The sequence below is a fragment of the Trachurus trachurus genome (assembly GCF_905171665.1).
Source record: "Trachurus trachurus genome assembly, chromosome: 15".
Taxonomy (NCBI): Eukaryota; Metazoa; Chordata; class Actinopteri; order Carangiformes; family Carangidae; genus Trachurus; species Trachurus trachurus.
The window spans coordinates 24719287-24741421 of NC_139906.1; the positions used below are offsets into that span (position 1 = coordinate 24719287).

The following is a 22135-nucleotide window of genomic DNA, read 5'->3' on the forward strand; positions in this document are numbered from 1 at the left end:
TGTGAAGAAAAAAAAAGAAAAAAGAAAGACACAGGGCTGCCTTCCTTTTATGAATAAATATTTGTTCAAATAATGAGTTTGTCAGTGACTCCCACACAGTTTTTACACGCTTCCTGTGGTGTAGAAAATCCTTGACATCTGGAAACTGAGGATTCTATTGTTTATTGGTTTCCTATAAAAGCTGTCAAAGCCATCAGGCTCTGTCCTGTCTGGTTAATTTGTGATTACGCTAAGAGCACTCTCTGTATTCTGTCTGAGACTGTAGAGGGAGCCAGATGTAAAGCTCTGCATTTACAAGCTGCAATGTTTTAACAGCTCAGCCTCCTCATTTCTTTTGTCACATCTCCCTATCATCATATACAACCTGAATACCCACCTGCAACTGAGACTATAGGTCAAAGGGAATCTAAGCATGTGTTTTACTTGATCTTTATCGTTGGGGTCTCCTATTGTTGCGCCCTGGCTACACCACTGTTTGCTTTTGTCATTTTCTTTGGCAGCAGGAATAGAAGAGATATCCCTCAGTCTCAAAATAGAGTATATTACTAGGAGATATATTGTAAATGCAGCGTAAGTAAGGTTTGTAGACGGTGTCTGGGGAGATCAATTCCATTAGTGATTGTTCATGGGAGCTATGCAGCTTTTTCTTGGCAAATGAAAAACAAAGGTCCTAGGCTCTTAACCTGCCTGATCAGCAGCGGTTCAGCAGCAGGATGATCAGAGGAGCAGTACAGATGTCTAAAATCAGGATTCACCAAAAACATGCAGTTTTTTTTGTTGTTGCTTTTTACAGCTGCTTTACTGTGTTTTTTTTTTTTTTTTTTGCTTATGGACTGTTTGCAGTCCGTGGTGTCTTTGAGCCTTTTTACACTCAGCAACAAAGTCTATCTTGCAAATTCTTTTGTTCAATTTTATGGTTGATCCTGGAGAAACAAATCAGAGCTTGTTTCGATCTGTTGCACTAATCAAAATCTCTCAGTACATTTATTCATGAATCATTATCACAACATGTATTTCATATATCACCCATTTGATCAAACTTGAACGTGAAGTGGCCCAGCAATAGCAACCAGAACATCACAGCAGACCCTCTAAAGATGCTCCTTGTCCGCATTTTGAAAACAAAGCCAGGACAGCTTGGATAAATCTGTGAAGAAAATATTCAAAAAATGTAAATTTACCCCTGACTCCAGTGTGTGTTTTAGATTTCTAAAGCACAACTAAAACCTCTTCACAGACACAAAGAGGCTTCCTGTTGGATCTTAGTGACTCTGACTGCTCTCGAGCGCCTTTATGAATCTTTCAGAAAAGCTGCCACAGTCATTTCTTCCAGTGACTAGGTTTACTTTGAATTTTTTATTTCTTCCATTTTCTTCGTCTTAAAATTGACGCTGCAGCGGAAAGGCCAGACTGTAAAGCAGCACGGAAGAGAGAGGATGTTTATGTTGGTCATTCAATAGAATAGGAACTGGTACTGAATGTACTTTGCTGCCCTAGATACATCTTTGCGCTGCTATGGGGGGCCTGGACCACCACAGAAATCAATATTTTTTGCTTCAGCAGAGGTCTGTGTCGGGGGGTTTGTCAGCGGGCACATCGATATTCTTTGTGAACAGTTAATGGACTTCATGTTTACATGCAAACGCCCTTTTTAAATGTGGTGTACGGTTACACATGGACCCTGGCTTCTGTGGTTTACATTTTGCAGTTGAACTCCATTTCATTCAGTCGTTTCAGTCCTGTCAGACAGAGGTGTGACACCTGAACCCTCCATACAGCGAGTATGTGTGGCCCCCCAGTCCTGAGGGCTGGAGTCTCTATTGTTGTCAGCCCTCATTTCCTCACTTTCCCAGGAGTCTACAATAGAGTTATTCTCCTCATATTTCCACAGGTCCCTTTCCCATTGCCCCATTGGCAATCAATGGGAAATTTGTGGAACCTGTTTCTGCTCATATTTCCATCCCACAGGACAAATTCTCTGTGTACGAACGTCACACACACGATTAAAAAAAAAGAGCAAAATTGGAAGACTCAGCCAGACAGAACATCATTATTGCTCTTCCGGTATTTGATGCAAGTCAGGGTTTAGTGAGAGTTCCAATAAAACACATCACCATCCCAGTGTGCTGCCAGGGATTCAACATAGAGACACTTTTCATTTAGTAATGCAGAGGAAGAATATGTTTCTCTGTCTCTGTGTCTGATCATGAGTTGTAAATGTTTATTTGCCATCTTGTTGAAAGCTGAAGCTACAACATGATGTGAAATCTTTTAAATGTGTTTTTTCTGGTCTCAACATACATTTTTTGTTAATGGATTCTTGGGCAGAATGGCTTGACAGAAAGTGAACACAAAAGGGTCAGAGTTGAATAACATATAAACATTTTTTTTCTCAAAGTCTATTGTTTACCCCAAACAACACTGTGGTTGGCTGAGCTGGGTGCTGGAAGCTTCCATTGTGGGGAAAAGGAGGCACAATAAGAAAATGACATTTTCACTGTGCAACGCTCCGAGTAAAGAGAGATGGGGAGATCCTGGCAGGACAAAAGGCAAAGTGGAGAGATGAGGTTACTGTGGAAGGGAGGAAGAAGGAGACTGACGGAGTGAAAGCGCCTGTTAATCAGTGCTGTTTTGGGGGTCTGCTATTGTCTGGCTCCCCTGCATGGTCGCAGTATAGCGGAGAAAGAAAAAAAAAAGCTGCTTGTCTTTTTAAAGGCGCAGGAGGCTGGTGTCAGGGGAGAGAGTAGAGGAGAGAGGGGGGAGGAGGCAGCGAGAGCAGCAACACAGCTCAGCGATATCAGCAACCAAACAGAGAGGAGGCACCTCAGACACCTCATGCAAGACAACAAGGAAGCAGGATTGTTATTTTACCCCACTTTTTTTTTTCGTGGATTATTCTCTTCTTGCTGTTTTGCTCTTGGAGATTTTTTGTCTCTCCTGGTGTTGCATCATTTTATCACCAGATGAGACACAGGAATATTTACAGTCTGTAGAGGAGCAGAGGACTGGGGGGATGCTGTGCATGAAGTGAGGAGCCCTGAATCATCCACAGCTTGGCTCCTGATGCGAACAGGGCTCGCTCATCCTCTGCACTGCAGCACAGTCAGCTCAGCCGCTGGTGCTCACCTCCTCCTCCTCCTCTGCAGCGAGCGCACCGAAAGGAGAAGGAGCGTGTTTTTTTGTGGGGGGAGAAGCAGGTGGATGTGGAGGGTGGCTGGAGAGCAGGAGCAGGCAGGGGGGGCAGGGGGGGCAGAGGAGCTAGCTGAGGATGGGAGCCAACGAGTCCATGGAGCAAGGACTGACCCCCTGTCCCTCTCAAGAGCACATGTGAGTTGAACTTAACCTACGTCCGCGTCCCTGCTCCGTGTTGTGTCTGGGAATGTTCAGACTGTGATCCAGCAAATGATCAAGCAGAGGAAAATTACTTTAGACAAAGCTGAAGCACAAGCTGCTTCTGCTTTGCTCTTATATGTAGTGTTTTATTTATTCATGGCTTTGCATTGGCCTCCCATGCAACATAGATGTTGATTACGGCTGCAGGGTTGATTTATCATGCTGCATTTAATCCCTTGCTGTGGCCATGCTTGGCTTTAGTGCTGCCAGTTATTTAAGGCTCACAAACACCTCACTGAGACACTGTGTTGTGATTTTTACTATGATTTTCATTCCATCTTCATGTCTTGCATCATAAAACCTTATAATCCAGTCTGAGCAACTGAGCGCGTCATCATTGTTGTTTGCTTTTGTGATGTAAATAAGGATAAAAGAATCAGCGCATGTGCGCACATGTGCATCCGTGTGCCTCAACTACAGTACTACAGTATACGTGAGAGTAAAACATCATAGTGCCTGTGGGAACCAGAATTAGGCAATGAGTAAAGTAGGCGCCTCTGGGAGGCTGGTGGGGTGATGTTTTGCTCTGTGTGAAGGAGGACGCGTCTGGCGCGCTGGGATCGGGAGCTGGTGACAGTGTGGAAATAGAACACGCTGTGTGGGGGTGGAAGAACATAAGTTAGGAATATCAGTGGATGACAGAGAAGGAGATGAAGAGTTAAAGCGGGGAAGAGAGGGAGCAGAGTGCTCCACTTTGCTGCGTTTTATTTATATCTCCAACACGCCACTGCACAGGGGAAGAAGGGTCCGGGGAGAAACATAGGAGAGGGATAAGGGAAATGGAATGAATGTGTGTGTGTATGTGCTGTGTGTGTAATGCAGAAATGAATGATTTATAGCATAATACAGCCGTTTTTCTTCTCAGAGCTCCACTAAATCCAGAGCTCAGAGGGACTGAGTGCTTATAAAAATGTCAGCAAAGTACAGGCTCTTATTGCAGGAGGGCTGAGGTAGCAGCTGTTTTCCTACAGGTGTGCACCACCACAACCATTACTAATAAGCTTTTTACCCGGTTCACTCCCTCAGTTGTGTAACAGCATCAGAAACACTTACAATGTTGCAGCCATTCATACATCAAAGCATCATAGAGCGTCTGGGAGAGTTCAGCGTTCGGTAATAATGGACCAAGATTGTGTTTACACCTGAGGGAACTTTTATTGTTCTGAAGTCAGTTTGTGTTGTGTGTATTTGAGGGCGGGGATAACCCATGTCTTTTGTGCAGTGATGTGTATGAACCTAGCATCTGATCTCATCATCAAAACAGAGATATCTTAACCCCCTCTCTGCTGCTCTGACTCACAGACCCGTTGTTGTTTAACGTGCCATCTGCCTGCAGTCAAAGTCTCAGATTAGGCTCGATGAGGTATTACACACAGAGATTATCTTAGTCTGACACTCTTTTGTCTTTTGTGTCCAGTGGCTTCTTTGTTTTGAAGCTGGACTTAGCCGATTTTCTTGGGACAAAAAGGGAATAGCAGACTCCAGAGGGGGGGAGGTGTCTCCCTGATTGAGGTTGACACCAGTCTGGATGGAGATGAGACACAGACACAGCGAGACATCTGAGGAGAAAAACACAGGTTCTGTTTATATGACCTGCAGAGAGAGCAGAGTAATTCTCCATAAGATCTCATTTCCTGGGATTGAAGAATCATTTGCTGAGGACAGAGCCGCTTTGTGCTGTCGCCCCATTACAAAGCCTCTACAAGCTGCCCCCTGCTCCCCACTCAACATCTGTGTAGGAGCTAGTGAGGCTCTTGTAAAATCATAATAGGCTGTTGTGGTGATTGGGCTGATTCACAGGGTGTATGGTGGCTATGATGTAATACTTTATATCCCCACTCTCATTCATTGTGCAGATAAAAGCACAGGAGCTCCCTCTGTTGGTACCTTCAGCTCTACCTAGACTATACGGCGTGTAAATAACACACTACAGCTCTCTCCTTTCTTTCCACAAAGAAGACATTTACCTTCATAAATACACATCTATTCATTCACAGAATATAACACAGCACAAATGCCTCTCTTTTACCTAACAGCAGATCACAGATCAACCTGATACCGAAAGCTCCGAAGGAGATGAGAAAGCAAAAAAAAAACGATGATAATGAATTGTAGCCGAAGAGCAAGAGATGAGGGAAAGCAAGGGATTTTAAAGGTATAGGAGCAGTGGAATAGTAAAGGGATAAATAACAGTCGCTGTGTCCAGACAGGGAAGGTGTTTAAAGCTGTTTGACAACCGAGAGACGATGGAGACGGAGCGTGCGGCAGCTAATCCATTGAGGCTAATCACACAGCTGCTTGGAGACCAGCAGCCAGCAGCCATTCACCCGTTCCTCCTTCATCTTTTTTCCATCATGCTCTCATCCAATCACATTCACCTTCGTACCACGCTTTAATAATGACATCAAATTTAGCCCCTTTTTTCAGACCTTAGTTTATAATGCCAGCAATCATTTTTTTTTTGGAGTGATGTGTATACATTGGCTACATGAAAGTAGGACAGACAGGTGGTGTTGGGTTCACATGGCAACAGAGCCCAGTTTCCTCATCTTCCCTGGGGCTGCTGGTGGCTCTCCTTCTAGCGCTGTTAAAGCTGTTTATACAGCCTGAGTTGGACTTGGCTTTAGGAGCAGAGACACGTCTGTGGCTGTCTGAAAAGCAGCGTCTTCCCTGCCTCACGCTGCAGAGCTTCTGTCTCCAGGCAGTCATTTCAGCCAGTGATAGGCTGCTATTAAGTGCTGCTCCCTTTGTTTCTATTCGCCCCCGTATACCCTGACAGCTCACCCACACGCTAATCTAATCTCTTTCTATGTTTTGTCTGCTGCTGCTGCGGGGTAACTCATAGTAAGAGCTGCGGACGATGTGACGGCATTACCTTGTTAATTTGTTTCATGTCTGCTCTCAAATACAATTTAGATGACTTCATGTCTAGTGACCATTTGAAAGCTGCTTGCTTTATTCCTAAATTAGGGACATGTAAGACCAAAGATGATTGGTTCTGGGAGGAACAGAAGTGTTGAATAAACAAAAAAATATGCCAACTTTCCTTTTTTTTTTTTTTTTAAACCAGTTCTGGAGATGTGAGCAGAATGATGCTGATGCTGCATGTGCCAGCCTCATGAATTTGCACTCTGCCTTCATTTTATCCTCTGTATCACATGATGCACTCCTCAACATCAGTTGCGTGTGTCGGACCGTGCGCATCCAACCACTCTGTTGTTTTTCTTTTTCATCCATCGTAGTGGAACATATGGTGGGGGGGACAAACCTTCAGTTACCATAGCAACACAGAGTTGCATGAAAGATATCCCAAATGGAGCACTGATGTGAGCTAGCATTACCTTCTTTCACAGTGTTTAACCCCACCCATTCTCAGAGAAGCTGCTAATTCATATGATCAACAATGTGTTTTTCCCACACATGTCTTGTTGTCATATATGCTTATTTTTTTCTCTGCATACACATTATGTATGACTCCTGTCCTTAGAGTAGCAGTCTGTGTCACCACCTGACAATATGATCCTGGTTCCCAGTGCCTGATCCAGATGGATCTCCAGGCAGACCAGTCTTGTCCTGCTGGGACACACAGGGTCCTTCCAGAGATTAGCGCCCTGGCTGCCTCCTCAGCCATGTGCTGTCTCAGCTCACTGAAATCAATAGAGCTGCTTTTATGGCTTTTGGTGTGAGCACGTTAAATGTAACAGACATATCATTTTTATGGCCTATTGGAGCTTCTATATGTTGTCAAATATTTCTGTGTGGCCAGATTTATGAGATTCATCAGTGGAGCAGATGCTGTGCGACTAGACAGTGTTATCGTCCCTCCATATTGTTGGCTTAGAGGAACCTCCCACCTCTGCTGTGTTATAACCCCGGGGATAGTGGGCATGCTGACTATCACAGCTTCATAAACACTAATATCTCAGTTCTGGTCTCATATTGGATTGGCCGTATTGTCTGTATTGATGATGCCATATTTTACAAGTTTGACAAAGGAGCCCTGCAGGATGCTGCACGGCCTCAGTATAGTGCCTTGAGATGAATCCCTATAGATTAGCCAAATCAATATAGTGTATGGACATGGAGTTGTCATTTAACTGTGGGGGTTCACAATAAGGCTGTGTTTCCTCTGGGCATGGCATTTTCCAATACCGTTTTTATTGTTCATTTTAAAATAATCATTTAATGAAACTGTCCAGGATATGCTGGAGAGGCTTTTACTCTTTATCTCTCTCAGATCTGGATTTGTTAAGCAAAATCTGTGTTTTTCTTTGCAATGGTCAATAAGGTGTGTCTGGTTCCTAAAGCAATGCATGCAGAGGAGCACAGAGAGACAGATACGGTGGTCGGTGGTGATACATGTACTGAGCAAGCTTTATCCAAACAGGTTTGGCTAGTGGGCAGCAGACTGCCTTTTCTTCAGTGTGGATACAGCAAAGAGGTTCAGAGGCAAGCGAGACAGGGGAGAGGAAGAGAGAGAGAGAGACAGAGGCAGAGAGAGAGAGAGAGGGAGGCAGAGAGACTGCCAGAATATACAGTATGCAGGCGGTGGGCTTCTGCAGCCAGTCTCATTTAGATTTGGAGACATCATTTCCTACTGGGGAGGTGTGGAGAGACGCACTGATATGGATACAGATAACAAAGAAGAGGAGCGGAAAAGGATTGCATATTGAAAACAAAGAGATCTGGATATAAGACAGTAGGAAAAAAAAGGGCAGAGGAAAGGAGGGAAGGTTATAGATCCTGTGGTTTTCATCTGAGAAGGAGGTGGTGGGCGTCTACCTGTGTGTGTCAGGCAGTAGCGTTCTGGTGCGGAGAGGTGTTGTAGCCCGCCGGCAGCCATGGCAGTGAGTGCGTGGCAGGCGCTGTCTCCACTGCAGTGGGCTCGCTGGGGCTGGGACACGCTGCTGGGAGGGGCAGGAGACGGGGACAGCCCAGACTCAGACCCGGCTCTGGGCCTCCTCCGCCGTCTCTCCTGGGGCTCGCGGCATGACAGCATGATCAAGGCTGCCCTGGAGCCGGTCAGACAGAGGTGAGGCGGGACGTGGACTCGGAGGCTGGGCCGATACTCATCTGATAATTCACCAATCACTGAAGCGTGGAGCTTGGTAGTCAGGCCATGTGATGATGAGCTTTGCTACTATACAGTATGTGTGTGTGTGTGTGTGTGTATGGTGCTAAGGAGGAGCAATCAGTATCACCTTGTTGAGGATGAAATGTTGTATTGTGTGAATTTGCAGCCTAAATGTCATTGATGTTGTCACTGGCTTGATGATTTCCTCCATCTGCCACTGTCTGTTTTCTCAGCTGTGTATGTAGGTGTTGGATGTGTTTATGTCTAGGGGGATTTCTGTGTCTTCGATGTGCTGTTATCACTGCAGGGCTGTTTAAGTCCACTGGAAAATGAAACAGAAATGCACACACACATTACAAGAAATAGATCTGGCTGCCATTCATAGTTGATGGGATATAGACATACAGTAATACTGAGACTGAGAGATTGATATGTGACCTGCTTATTTGGAATAATTGTGTCGTACGTCAACCAGATGTGGAGGGAAGTTTAGCTCAGTGTCTTATGACGTCATTGACTCCCAGGTTCGGTTAGCTCACAGTTGAAGTGATGTGAGTCAGATTCACAGCAGACTCACTGTGCCCTTTTCTTTTGTTATAGGAGCTCAGACTCGGATGGAGCGTTTGAAACCCCTGAATCCACAACTCCAGTGAAGGCTGTGTCCCCTACAGATCCCCAGATCCAGCAGCTGACCTCTGATGACAAAGACACAGTAGGAGGTACGTCTTTCATGATAAGTGCTTTGCTCAGTATATTACTACTGTATTTTACCCCTTCTCTTGTGTTCGGGTCACCGGTGACCCATTTTCAGGTTTTAAATGAAAAAAAGTACCACATAAATTTGTCTATTGCATCAAGGCTTTGTCAGGAACCTGTATTTAAATAAAATAAAAAAATGTTTTCACAAACTTCTAAAATGCTCTGGTTAAAATTATGACATTTGTGTTGTTAGGGTCAATTTTGACCCGGTTATAACGATAAGAAAAACAATTAGAGTTAAAACTGAAATCATAAGTACAAAACCAACCATTTCATGGATAAGGAGCCTAACAACGTAACCAAGAAATGAGAAAGAAATGGGATGATAAATAATAATTTTAGTGTGTTTTACAGCTGATTTAAGACTCGGGTCAAAACTGATGGTAGCAGAAAGCTGACAATAGAAAGGTTAAATTGAAGACAAGGGGTATACTGACAAAAAAAGGCCTAGGGGTCCACACCAACAAATATTAAAACCAACATTTTCATGGGTAAAGAAGCCTAACAATGTAACCAAGAGAAGAAAAGTAAATTGGATGAAAAACATTTTTTTGTGTATTTTACAGCTGATTTAAAACACGGGTCAAAACTGACCTGAACACCATAGATGGCAGCAGAAAGCTAACACAAGACGAAGGTTATGCTACTATAAGCTGAACATGAAGGCATAAAAAATAGATTAAGGTAAAACAAAATCTTCTTGCACCATCTAGTGGAAAAGAGCAGTAATTCACATCTGGTGTTGACTGCTGAGACAAGCATCCTCTCTGCACAAAACTGAGGGCTTTTTTTTGGATATCAAGGGAAGGCTGACCATTTACTGCAGCCTTTTTCTCTCATGCAGCTTTTTTCCATGACTTTCTGTTCAGCCGAGATATTTTCTGAATTATTTATGTCACATTCATCTCTATAATTGATTCTGTCAGAAACCAGCTGCAGCTTTTATCTCCCTTCGGGATTTCTTGTTCACACGGAGACCCACCCTAACAACAGCAAAAATATAGGATCATCCCAGTTACATGTCAGAATTTGTTTTGCTCTGATTTTGTCTGTTTTGCTGGATACAATCTCTTTACATGTCATCTGTCTCTTCATCTTTTGCAGAAGCTGACACTTTAGTCAGCGATCCTGCCTCTGACTCAAATTCAACCGAGGCACTACGTCGTTCTCCGTCCCTTGCTTTTGATGAAAACAAGCCTATTGCAGCCAGTGGTGCATACAACTATGACCTTTTGACTCGTTCCCTCAGCCTCCAGGGAGGAGAACTAGACAGTTCTGGTCTGTTGGACGGATCCACTCCAGGAGGTTTCCGACCACATTCCGAATCATTCAGTGTAGGTACTGAGAGCGCCCCGGGCACGCTCCACAGGCCCAAGAAAGTCCGTCCTGGGTCTTTAAAGAAAAAACCTCTTCTCAGACAGAACTCCAACCCAGAGAGCCCAAGGCCAGCCTCGTCCAGCAGCACCCCGGAGATCAAGAAGCGAGCCAAACCCCGAACTGCAAGTCCTCTCCAGGTTCAGGAGGAATTAGAAGCAGGATCTGCAACCCCAAGTCCTGGAGGAACCCTTAGGAGGACCAGGAAAAACCGTGTCGAAACTCCGCCCCCTCTCCCAGAAGAGACGAATCACACCAACCAAGAGGAGAGCCCTGCCGTTCCTGCCTTACCCTTGTGCCAGGAAGAGACTCCTCTCCCTGGTAGTCCACCGGGCATAGACGAATCCCCCATCCCCCCTAGTGCCTCCTACCAATGGGATCCAGAGAATTTTGAGAATATCGACCCTTTCAGTACTGGAGGTAGTAAAATTGCCAACTCTCCTGTCCTGGGTCGTAAGGATCCTGTGTGCGCCCCCATTGCTACCGCCACTGTAAAGAGTGCACCTGTCACTGCTGTGGAACCGCCTCCTCAGCCCAGTCCCTCAGTTTCTCTTGATGAGCCGATCATCAACCCTGAAGAGCAACCCATCGTCCCCAAGCGCCAGTCAGTAAGGCTGGAGTTTGATTACTCTGAGGAGAGCAGTGAGGCATCACACCAGGCCTCTCCCCCACCCAAGAAAGTGGGCAAGAAGCACGGTGCCAAGATGCCTCTCAGGAAACCAAAGCTGGGGTTGAAGAAGGCCGCTCCAGTGGTGACTCAACCGCTGGACAATGACCCTCCAACAACCCACAATGGCAACGACAACGAGGATGAAATCCCTCTTCCTAAAGCAACCTACAACTTTGAAACTGACAAATGGGATGATCCAAACTTCAACCCATTTACTTCGAAGAAAGGAGTCTCCAGCTCTCCTAAACTGTCCAGACCCTCTTATACATTTGACCCCAGTAACTTTGATGACTCCATGGACCCTTTCAAGTCATCCAATAAGATGGCCAACTCTCCTCCCAAGGCCTCTGCATCCTTTGAACAGTCGTCCAATGACTATGACAATGAAAATGACAATGACCACATTGGGGAACTGGAGGACCAGAATCAGAACAAACCTGCCAAGAAGAAGAAAGCTCCTATCAAATCGTAAGTTTTTTCGTGGCAAATGCAATACACACTGACAGGACATTGTATTCATGTGCAGGAATATCTGAATCGCTGTCCGTGTGATTTCTGTGAGGCTAGTCTGTGTGTTTGTGGTCGCTTCTGTCGTCTTCTTTGCCACTGTCCTCTGTCTGTCTCTCTGTCACCTGTGTCTGTGTATTTTCATATGTCACAGGAAGTCCAGGGGTGTGTCCTCTCTATGTTGTCTGTTGTAAGTACAGGGGCAACATACTGTAATCATCCACCCCTTTTTGACCCTTAATTCCACGTGGCTCCTTTTCAGTCAGCATGTTGCCCTGTTGTCACTCTTAACATATTAACAGAAACATCACAATCCATTGTGCTCATTATCGAACAACCCCCAAACACGTGTTTTTTTTTTTTAATTCTTCTCATTTCAACTGGAAAACAAATGTGTGCAATCTCATTCATGAAAGTGCCAAGAAACATTACATTTATTTTAATTGTCATCTTGTTTAAAGCTGTCAAGTTGTGTATGAAGTACAGAATCTCCCTTTAGGTTATTTATCCCTCACCACACATGGATTTTAGTCAGTCACTCAACTAATAAAACAAAGCATGGGACTGGTGTGGAAGCTCATATCCAAAGGGAAAGAGACCACAGCTACAGAAAAGAAAGTGATGTCAACACAACAGTGATGTTAAAATGCGTCACTATAACAACTAATCCTCTCTTCTCTCTCTGTTCCTGACTGAGCACCAGACAATACATGACATTTGATGTTACATTGGTAATTAAATTAAAACACTGGAAATGGAAAGGGAAATGAAAAACAGCCAGTTTACATTAAACTGTAAATACATTTGAAACTAACTAACATTTAATCAGTTAAACTGTTGGAAACTAGATAACATCAGCATTCATCTGTAAATAGACAATCTAATTCTGAAACCCTGGAGGTCAGTCGTTAAAGCAGAAGTAAGCGATCCGGTTGTTTTGGCTAATGCTGCGTTCCAGGCAGGCTTTTGAAACCTTAAATTACGGCTTCAAGTCACGACTTACGACTTTGTAGCGTTCCAGGTAACCCGCAACTCGCGTTTCTCCGACCTGTTTTACCTGTGAAAGTCACTATAGTGGCCACTCGTAACTGCCGACCCGTGAACTCGCACCAGATCGAACTGGTACGACTTCACAGGTCGGAAAAGCACGAGTTACGAGTTGCCTTGAACGCACCATAACGTCTTGTCAGCCGACGGAGTTAGCAGCCCCCGCCCTCGTCATGGATCTATTGGTCCTCGTCCCTACGTCACCACATTCACGCGCATCCCTTGGCTGCACACACAGCCCTTCATGCCGTTCTCTCTCCTCATTGGATAAAAATTTTAGGATACAAGAAAAGTTTTCTCCTCGGCTCAGAGCAGAGCAGAGTGACTGACAGACCCGTGTTTCGGTCCAAACACTCTATGTAAGTGATTGCTGTCGGAAGATATAACTATTTAAGACTTATATTAACACAAAAATATCGCTTACTTCTGCTTTAAGTGTATTGAACAAGCTAGACATTTAGCTGCTACCACTTATCGAAAGTGTCTCTCTCTACACATGGTGGCAGAGACCCGAGGACAAGTTAGCTTGTGTTTATTGTTTTGCTGCCTTACCAACCTTGAAACTGTGGGAGTTTTAGTTGACATGCCAGTGTGTAAAGCAGGTACTTGTGCTCCCTCTTGTGTTCATTGTTGGCTACTGGTCAAAAACTCAAGCTTTATAATTATGGTTATACACAGGTTTGTGGTTGTTATTCCAGTCATATTCACCCGTAATTGATTCAACATTGCAAGTACGCTCAGATTGATGAGATATATGTATCTCTATAGATCAGATTCACAGAGTAAAACGGGATGTTTCATCCTTGAAGGTGTTGTAAATTTCTATCCATGGTCTTTACAACTTACACATTCACTGAGAATCCATAGGTAATAAAAGTAAATACCCGACACTAACAGTTTATCCACAGCAATAAATTATCTTTTCATCAATCTTCTAACTATCACCTACTGCATTTCTAAACACATTCCTGCCTGGGACCAATGTTTGTGAAAAGTAACTATTCACAAGCATGACATTAATTTACCACTTCTCCTCACTCTTCAGTTACTAAACATTTTAAAGGTTCTTTACAAACATGTCACTATTTGGTCATTTCAGCGACATGAGTACAGTAAGTAGTGCTGTTACACATACAGTATAGTAATGCTGCTCTAAGCAAATTATCACTTTCATTTAAGTCAAACGTGTTACTGTAATTTGTAAATGTACCCAACCAGTTTTAATTTTAAGACTTTATGATGATTCACATGTTTTGAGATATATAGCAAATACAATATTTTGACATAAATATTGCTGACTGAGGATGATGAGTGACTCTGGATCTCAACTGATGATTTTTTTTTCTTTTTTCAGTAATACTTTCAGAGTGAAGAGGTCGCCAAAGAAATCACCAGTGTCGGACCCATTCCAGGTGTGCATTCGAATGTTCTATATTTGTACTAGTGGTGGGAATCTTTTACTATCTCACAATTCGATTCGATTCTGATTTTTGGGGCTACGATTCGATTCAAAATCGATTTTCGATTCAAAATGATTTGATTCATAATGATTTCTGCTTCAGTCTATCGGTGTGCAAAGGATTCTCATGATCTACTCCAGTCTGCTTTGCAAGACAGAATGACTAAAGTGTCTTTTTCACATTTATTGAGTTTTAAACATCTTTTATCCATGCTTAGATGGAATTGTTGAAACTGTTGCATAAAAGCAATATCACATATGCTTAAGTAACAAAATTAAAAGTGCCTTTTTATTTAAAAAAAATAGTGCAGTTAAACATGCTGACTTTTAAATTCTAAGGAAATGGAGGCAGACAACCAGCAGATTTGTTTCATTTTTTTTAATTTTTTTAAATCGATTTTGGGACACTTTATATCAATTCTGAATCATATTAATTGAGAATTGCGATTCTAATGTGAATCGATTTTTTGGCACACCCCTAATTTTTTACTTGGCTGATTTTTAAAGCTTATTTCTTCCTGTGTTTCTCACTGACTGTCACCACCCACTCACTCCTTTGTGTTGCAGGATTCCACGCCTGGCGATGAAGCTCCCTCCCTCCACCAACAGGACGACCACGCCACAGACGAGGAGAAGCTGGCCTCCTCCACCAGTCACAAGTGGGCAGCCCTGCACGACATGGATGCAGATTCTGACCAACAAGAATTCCCTCAGCCGTGTGACCTGACGTCCTTTGTTAACGAGAACAGTCTTCCTCATCAGGATCTAGGTGAGGCGTTGCTGTTTGACTTTTTGAGATCCCTCTTTGTATCGCCCCAAACAAATGCTAACAGGGATCAAAGCATTCCACAGCCAGACAGCTCCGAAAAGGAAATTCAAAGCGTATGTCTGGATCAAGCCACATGTACAACAAACAATCAGCTACTTTACTTCTTTATTCATCTGGCAACATTATTGATTTTTCTCATAGCTGTGTAAACGAGCCGGTTGGCCCAGTTCTCTGCTGCCCTCTGACCTCTACAATCACCACCAGAGGCGGTCTGGCTCAACCCATCTGGGTCAGAGATGAAACGGAGCAGACAGCCATGTATCATCCACTGATCGTATCAGTTCAGAGATCAGCACTGGCTGAATTGTCTCTCCATGTGTTCCCCTGCATTTAAAACTTTGGTTTGTCCCTCTGCTCTAGTGCAAGACTATGAAATCGAGTACATGGAGAAGATTGGCTCCTCTTCGCCTGTGAGTATTAAATACTAAATGAAATATTTTGGTCTACTACTGCTTTACTTTCTTCATTCATAGCATTGCATTTTATTTCATTTTATTTCATAGCCACTGTCGTTGAAGAAGCCATCTTTATACCTGAAGCTGGATTCAGTATCTGATAGTTTAACGAAGAATCCGTGCGCTCATGGATCTGAGCCCAGTTCCCCCTGCACCGGGTACGAATCACACCACCACTACCTTACTGTGTGTGTTTTTTTTTTTATCACTAACCCTGTTTTATGTTATGTTATATTATATTCTTCTTTCTTCCTCTCTCTTTCTTCTGTCTTTGTCTTTTTCTGAACAGGAGTTTTGAGGAGATGGAGGCCCAGATAACGGCAGGTATGAAGACACCAGTGCTGAGTTCTCGGCCCGGTCCTGAGGGCTCCGCTGGGGACAAGGGCCGGAAGAGAGAAAGCGAGTCGCTCAGCCGAACGCAGAGCACAGAGAGGGACGAGCAGGTGAGCCAAATGCCTTTATGAGGATTCAAACCCAGTGGGCGGTTTCTGCACATGTCATTTCCGATGTCTTGTCACCATCATGTGAAGAGAATTTTGTCAATTTTGATTTTACGACATTTTACACCATGTCATTGTTTAGTCACAAGGGGGAGACAGAGCGCTGCACTACACATGCTTTACTCTAGGCCAGAGGTGTCAAACTCATTTTAGTTCAGGAGCCAAATTAAGTGCAATTTGATCTCAAGTGGGCCAGACTGGTAAAATAATGGCATAATATCCTATAAATAATAAGAACTCTAAACTTTTCTCTTTGTTTTAGTGCAAAGAAGCACATTATTAAGATGTTTACATTAAGGAACTATCCTATTACAAAACATATTATGACCAACCTGAAAAATACATGCAATTTCAACAACATAATGCCTCTTCTGTCTTCTATTTTTACATCTTGTAATTTCATCCCGTGGGCCGGATTGGACCCTCTTGCGGGCCAGTTTTGGCCCCCGGGCCACATGTTTGACACCCCTGCTCTAGGCCAAGTCTCCAACATGAACCATGAGCATCAGTCATGATTCTCATTTAAGCCACATCAGATGACAAGTAGCCAGTTCGCCACACCCACAAGTTTCCAGCTTGAATTCAAGTGATTCAGCTCCCAGTGCTGCCACTCAAACAAACACTCAACGCTTGCTTTGCCATGCTGACCCCCCTGCCCTCCCCCCTGCCCTCTGCCTACTCCTCCTGGTGCCCCTAGTCCCCTAGCCAGGGCCCCACGGAGGCCCCTGCTCCCGCCCTGGCCATGCCCCTGTTAGAAAGGCTGTCTGAGTGTGATGACCCCCTGCAGTACCTGGAGCCTGACCTGGCTGAGACCAACCCCACCGCATTCGCCCAAAAACTACAGGTGTGTTGAAAGACCACACGTGACCTCTCTTGGTAGGCCAAAACCTTTAGTGGCCCATCTGTGGCCCAGATGTGTGTTGGTGTGTCGTTTTTGTGTGTTTTCCCGTTGTGTCATCCTTGCATATTCATTTTTCCATTTTTTCTTTCTCCACCTATAACTTCCGTTCTTTGGTGTGAAATAGATTGACAGCAGCCAGTGTGTGTGCTCAACTTTCTATATGTTTTCCCCTTTGCTCTCTCATCCTTGGGCCGCAACTCCCCCCTCCTTCCCTTCCCCCTGAATTCCATCCACTCCCCACCTCCCAAACCCCCCCCCGCCCCCACCCCCCTCCATGTGTGCGGCCCAGGAGGAGCTGGTACTTGCTGCCCTGAGGATAGAGGCTCTGCAGGTAGCCAAAAACATCTCTCAGTGCCCCTCCCTCTCCACTGTAACCCCCCAGGTACTGCGCTGAGTCAGCCTGCACCTGCTGTATGCGTGTGTGTGCGTTTCTGTGTGTGTGTGCGCAAGAGCAACGATGCATCTTGAATGAGTGATTACATAGTAGCAGGTGTGTGTAAAGGCACGTGTTGTTTGAGTGCAGAGTGTGTGCATGAGTGTGTCTCAGCCTGCTTTACCCCCCCTCTCCCTCCCTGAACACACCGTTCTGAGTGTGACTGTGAACCCATGGCCTTTTCAACATGGTGGCTGCACCACTACATCCGCAGTCCTGCCACCTCCTCAGTCCCCACATATGAAATATCTAACATGGCTTAAAGGACAGTTCCGGGCAAATTCAACTCGGGCTGTATTTTCCTAACATTTTAGGTCTAAAAGAAGGAATCTGAAGATTTTCAGTTTAATTGCTCCTGTTTTGCGGTAGTTGTGTCTGTCCCTGCATCGCCACGGCAGCAATGCATGGGAGTGGATGCAAGTTCCGCTGCTTAGGCTGTTTATATCCCTCAAAGCCGCAATAGACAGCATCAGATGGCTACTCAAACATGCACCGAGAAGTTTATTTACTTCAAGCAAGCCGACATGTTTGTAAAACTAGATCTAATTCAAAGTCTCCCGGAGTCTCGCGCGAGACCCAGGTTGACGTGCTCTGTGTGTTCACGTGCTGTCGGAAGACTCTTGGCTTGCTTGAAGTAAACAAACTTCTCGGTGCATGCTTGAGGAGCCATCTGACGCTGTCTGTGGAAAAACATTGCGGCTTTGAGGGATGTAAACAGCCTAACTGAAAATCTTCAGATTCCTTCTTTTAGACCTAAAATGTTAGGAAAATACAGCCCCGAGATGAATTTGCCCGGAATTGTCCTTTAATGCGTTCAGCTCCCATCCCCAACTAGCAGCAAGCTCTCCCAGTTTGGTTTCCTCAGGAACATGACGCTGTGCCTTTTTAGTCTCCTGCCTTAATTATGCATGTTGGGCAACATCCATGTTGTCTGTTCTTGAGAGACGTACATGAGCATGAATGTGACTGGGAATGTCTCGCGCTAGACTTAATGTCAGCAGGAGTTATATGGCTGTTACTCCCCCAGATGTATTTGTTGATGCTTTGCTATCATCATGCTAAATCCCAGTCACATTTGTGTCCTGTGATTTGGTCCTTGTCCCAGACTAACAGCACTAACAAACAGCTACAGTACATCAGGTAGGTGCCAGTGTTCGTTCTGGATAGAAGTGGGGAATTTGCTGGTTGAAGGAATAGGGACACAGCGTTAAATTTGCGACATGGCGGAGACCTTATAAGTGTTGGGAAATAGGCAGGCTTCTCAAGTCCTCTTTCCTCCCATGTCTCATGCTGCTGTCCTGCACATTTTACAGTCCCGACTAAAGAAACCCAGCACTCGGAGGTGGAATATCAACGGTTCGCCCTTATTCAAAGTAAGAGGAACACTGTACAGTATCCCTGTGACGTGTGGACACCTTGATCCGACTACAGTGCAGTCCAAGAATTTGGTTGTAAACACATTTTTCATTGTTTGTGGCTCAGTGCTCACTGCATTTTAAATAACTTTGTGTGTTAAAGTCCTGACTTTTAGCTTTAGAGCTTTGAAGATATTCGTCTACCCTGGTTAAGAGTGATAATCACAGCCCTTAAATACAAAATAAATAAATATAGATAATTATAAATACCCCCAATTTCTGTACCGTCCATTAAACCATAGGGCTCATTCCCTCCAAATAAAGACGCTGAAATAAGAGCAGTAATTCAGCACCTTACCCTCCTGCAGGAGTACAAAGCCAAAACAAATGTCCAAATATCTGCAGACTGCACTGTTTCCTCTAGCTCCTGTAGAGCCCAAGTCCAAGATACAGGGAAACCCAAAAAAAAGAATTCTTAAGGTCTCTCTACTCCGACCTATAATAGCTGTACTTTGTGCCTCTGAGGAATTTTGTCTGATCTACATGTAGTATCTGTATTGTAGTCTTTATGTACCTACTAGTGGGTTATTTTTGTGTTTGAAGTAGTGTCCGTCTTGTTGCTACCACCTGTTTCTTCAGTTTGCATATGTTGTGTTCACATTGAGTAGCTTTTCCTAAACATTGCTCATATTTGGGATTTTCTCTGAAACCTCTTAAACCTCACTGAACTGGGAGGGTAAGCCCAGTCAGAACCTGAGAGTATCTGAGAGCTCCATGGTTACCTGAACTTGACCAGTGTTCACCTGCGGTGGAATAATAGAATTATTGCTCCAGACCGACCAAATACTTCACTCTCTTTTCCACGTATTAGTGGATCTTGGTCTGCTTGTCTCCTCTGAGCCCCGACCATTTCATTAAATCCTCCCGTAATCCGTTTCACCCAAGGATGACTAAATCCTTTACAAACTAGAATTTTAGGGGACCGGAAATGGCACCACAGCGAGGATTGGTTTTGATCCTTTTTTTTTTTTGTGAGAGGAGCTTTTTTCCGTAGATAATTGGCAAGGTGCAAACACATATACACTATTGTTAGTAGTGCTTTCACACCATATCAGAGTCTTCCTAATGATACATCCTGTGAGTTCTCTGGTTCATCTCACACCATAGTTAACTGTAATAAGACTTTGATGATGATTGTAGCTCCGACAGGTAAGACCAGTTTAGAGTGGTGTATGTATGGATGCTTTAACATGAGACTAACATCTTGTCCCCATGCTGTTTGCTACCCTGTCCCCCCCTCTCCTGTATACGATGCAGTCCCTCTCTGTATCAGCTGCTGCCCTCCTCCCCCCCTGCCTTGCCTGGACCCAATCATACTCAAGCTACTGCAATGAGCAGGTGATCATGGCCGCTCAGCTGGGGGCAGCATCAGCCAATCACTTGGCTAATACTGTGGCTATGAAGACTGTTTCATCCAATCATGTGGCGGCTGACCAAGTCTTCAGGACCATCACTACCCTTGCCTCATTTACATATTGATTTTGCCGTGTGGTATATTTTAATATAGCTTGATGCTGCCTTGTGGTTTGGATTAGGAATCCTGTTGAGAATGTGCGTGTGGGCTTGAGGGTGAGGGTGTCCCGTCGGTAGCTCAGTCTGTTTTGTAAACGGTCATGTTTCCTCTCCTCTCCCTGCTCTCCTTTGCTTCCTCGAAGCAGCACAGAGATCTATCATCTCCGGTCGACAATGCTGTGTCCAAGAGCTCCCTGTACGCCAGGACCACCACCACCAACTCCGGCTACATGGACGGCGAGAGTCCCCACCTGCCCAGAGAACTGGACCACTCACTGGGAATCGCACGAGAAGAGGTAGGCCTAGAAATGTTCATAGATACTATATATAATTGAACTCGTATAGTTAGTTCACACTTGACTTGATGATTTTTCTCACCCTCCACAGATTGTTTCCAAGGAGAAAGAGGTGCTGGAGTGGCAGAGGAAGTATGAGGACAGCCGACAGGAAGTGGTGGAGATGAGGTGAGAGGTAGCACCTTGAGCTGTCGCCTTTCACATCACAGCGAGGTCACGCCCGTACACAAACACACACAACAGAACGGATTTAACACCTTCCTGTGTTTCTTTTAAATGGTTCTGTGCCATGATGCTTATCGCCATTTAACCCGTCAATTGGTTTATCATGCTTAAACTGACAAAAAAGCCACGCAAGGTGCTTGAGCCTTTCAAAGAAGTCCATCTTATTATCTGCATGAGAGTTAATGGTGGAGAACAGAGAAATAGACGCGGTTGATGTCTTCTATTTTTTACATTTTTAATGAGTTTTAGAGTTAAAAACATCAACCTTTATGGGAGGATATTGTAAAGAGACTTTGAGTTGCTGTTGTTTGGATCATATGGCACTAATTGTCCGACAACAGCTCAAAACTGATACTAAACTGACATTAACATCTGCAGGTGATCCATCTATGTCTGACAAATGGCCTTTTATAGCTAATGGGGGCTCAAGGAGAGAGATGCAGCACTGAAACCATGTTCTCTATCAGCAGGTGGTGGGTGTGGGTCCAGCTGGCCACAGCTCAGTTTGTGTGGATAAGACAGAGCTTACTTCATTTGACTGATTGGGCTCAGGATAAGGAGGGGCTAAGAGGCTAAGGGGGAGACATGGCTAATCAATCCTCTTACCTCTGGCAACCCGCTTTTCCCCAAAACAAGGCTTCTCATTGGGCCTCGCTGGTCCTTGGCTTGAAGGGTTTGGGGAATTCTAACAACACAGAGCAGATCAGGAAATAAAATACAGATTAGAGGCAATTTCGCAGATCATAGACTTTTTTAATGTTATAATATGACCAAAAGCACAACACCACAGCTACAGTAACTGACTTATCCACCCAATTCCAGCTACATATTAATTTAGACATCTTGTCAATGAGCAAACACACTGATGTCTCCATTCACCGGTGATAGCAATGACATATGATTGTTTTTATAGTATGTATTTGTACTCATAAAAATCCCTCCATACTGATGATGTACAATCTCTCATCCATAGGAGAATTGTTGCAGAATACGAGAAGACAATTGCACAGATGATCGGTGAGTTCAACTTTTAACATCTAGTTGCTTCCAAGACCAAAAGTGGTGCTTACAGATTTCTCCAACCACGCTCTTTTCAATGCACATGATTTTCTTTCTACTTTTTGGCCCCCAACCTCTGTCACGACTTTTTGCTGCACTTGCTTATTTGCAAACTGAGTTAAACTATATACAGTAAAGTCTCTGCGTGTCCCAATCCATTTGCCACTTATTTTAAGAGCAAAATATTGTATTTCTTTTATCCTCTGACACAAGCTAGCTTTGCCGTT

The 22135-nt window shown here is 44.3% G+C and overlaps 1 protein-coding gene across 7 annotated transcripts in view; it reads left to right on the forward strand.

Moving 5' to 3' along the window:
• Positions 1-22135, forward strand: part of tacc2 (transforming, acidic coiled-coil containing protein 2) — a 51153-nt gene that overhangs the window by 25644 nt on the left and 3374 nt on the right. For 5 of the 7 annotated variants that reach the window (XM_083988510.1, XM_083988512.1, XM_083988513.1 and 2 more), the window contains 12 exons: positions 9068-9186; positions 10331-11738; positions 14179-14236; positions 14851-15052; positions 15473-15522; positions 15616-15725; positions 15857-16010; positions 16765-16911; positions 17258-17350; positions 20472-20624; positions 20716-20792; positions 21823-21866. In XM_083988510.1, coding sequence (XP_083844636.1) covers positions 9068-9186; positions 10331-11738; positions 14179-14236; positions 14851-15052; positions 15473-15522; positions 15616-15725; positions 15857-16010; positions 16765-16911; positions 17258-17350; positions 20472-20624; positions 20716-20792; positions 21823-21866 — 2615 coding nt within the window. The remainder of the gene's footprint in view (positions 1-9067; positions 9187-10330; positions 11739-14178; positions 14237-14850; positions 15053-15472; positions 15523-15615; positions 15726-15856; positions 16011-16764; positions 16912-17257; positions 17351-20471; positions 20625-20715; positions 20793-21822; positions 21867-22135) is intronic. The other 2 variants (XM_083988511.1, XM_083988515.1) reach the window with 2 other exon arrangements.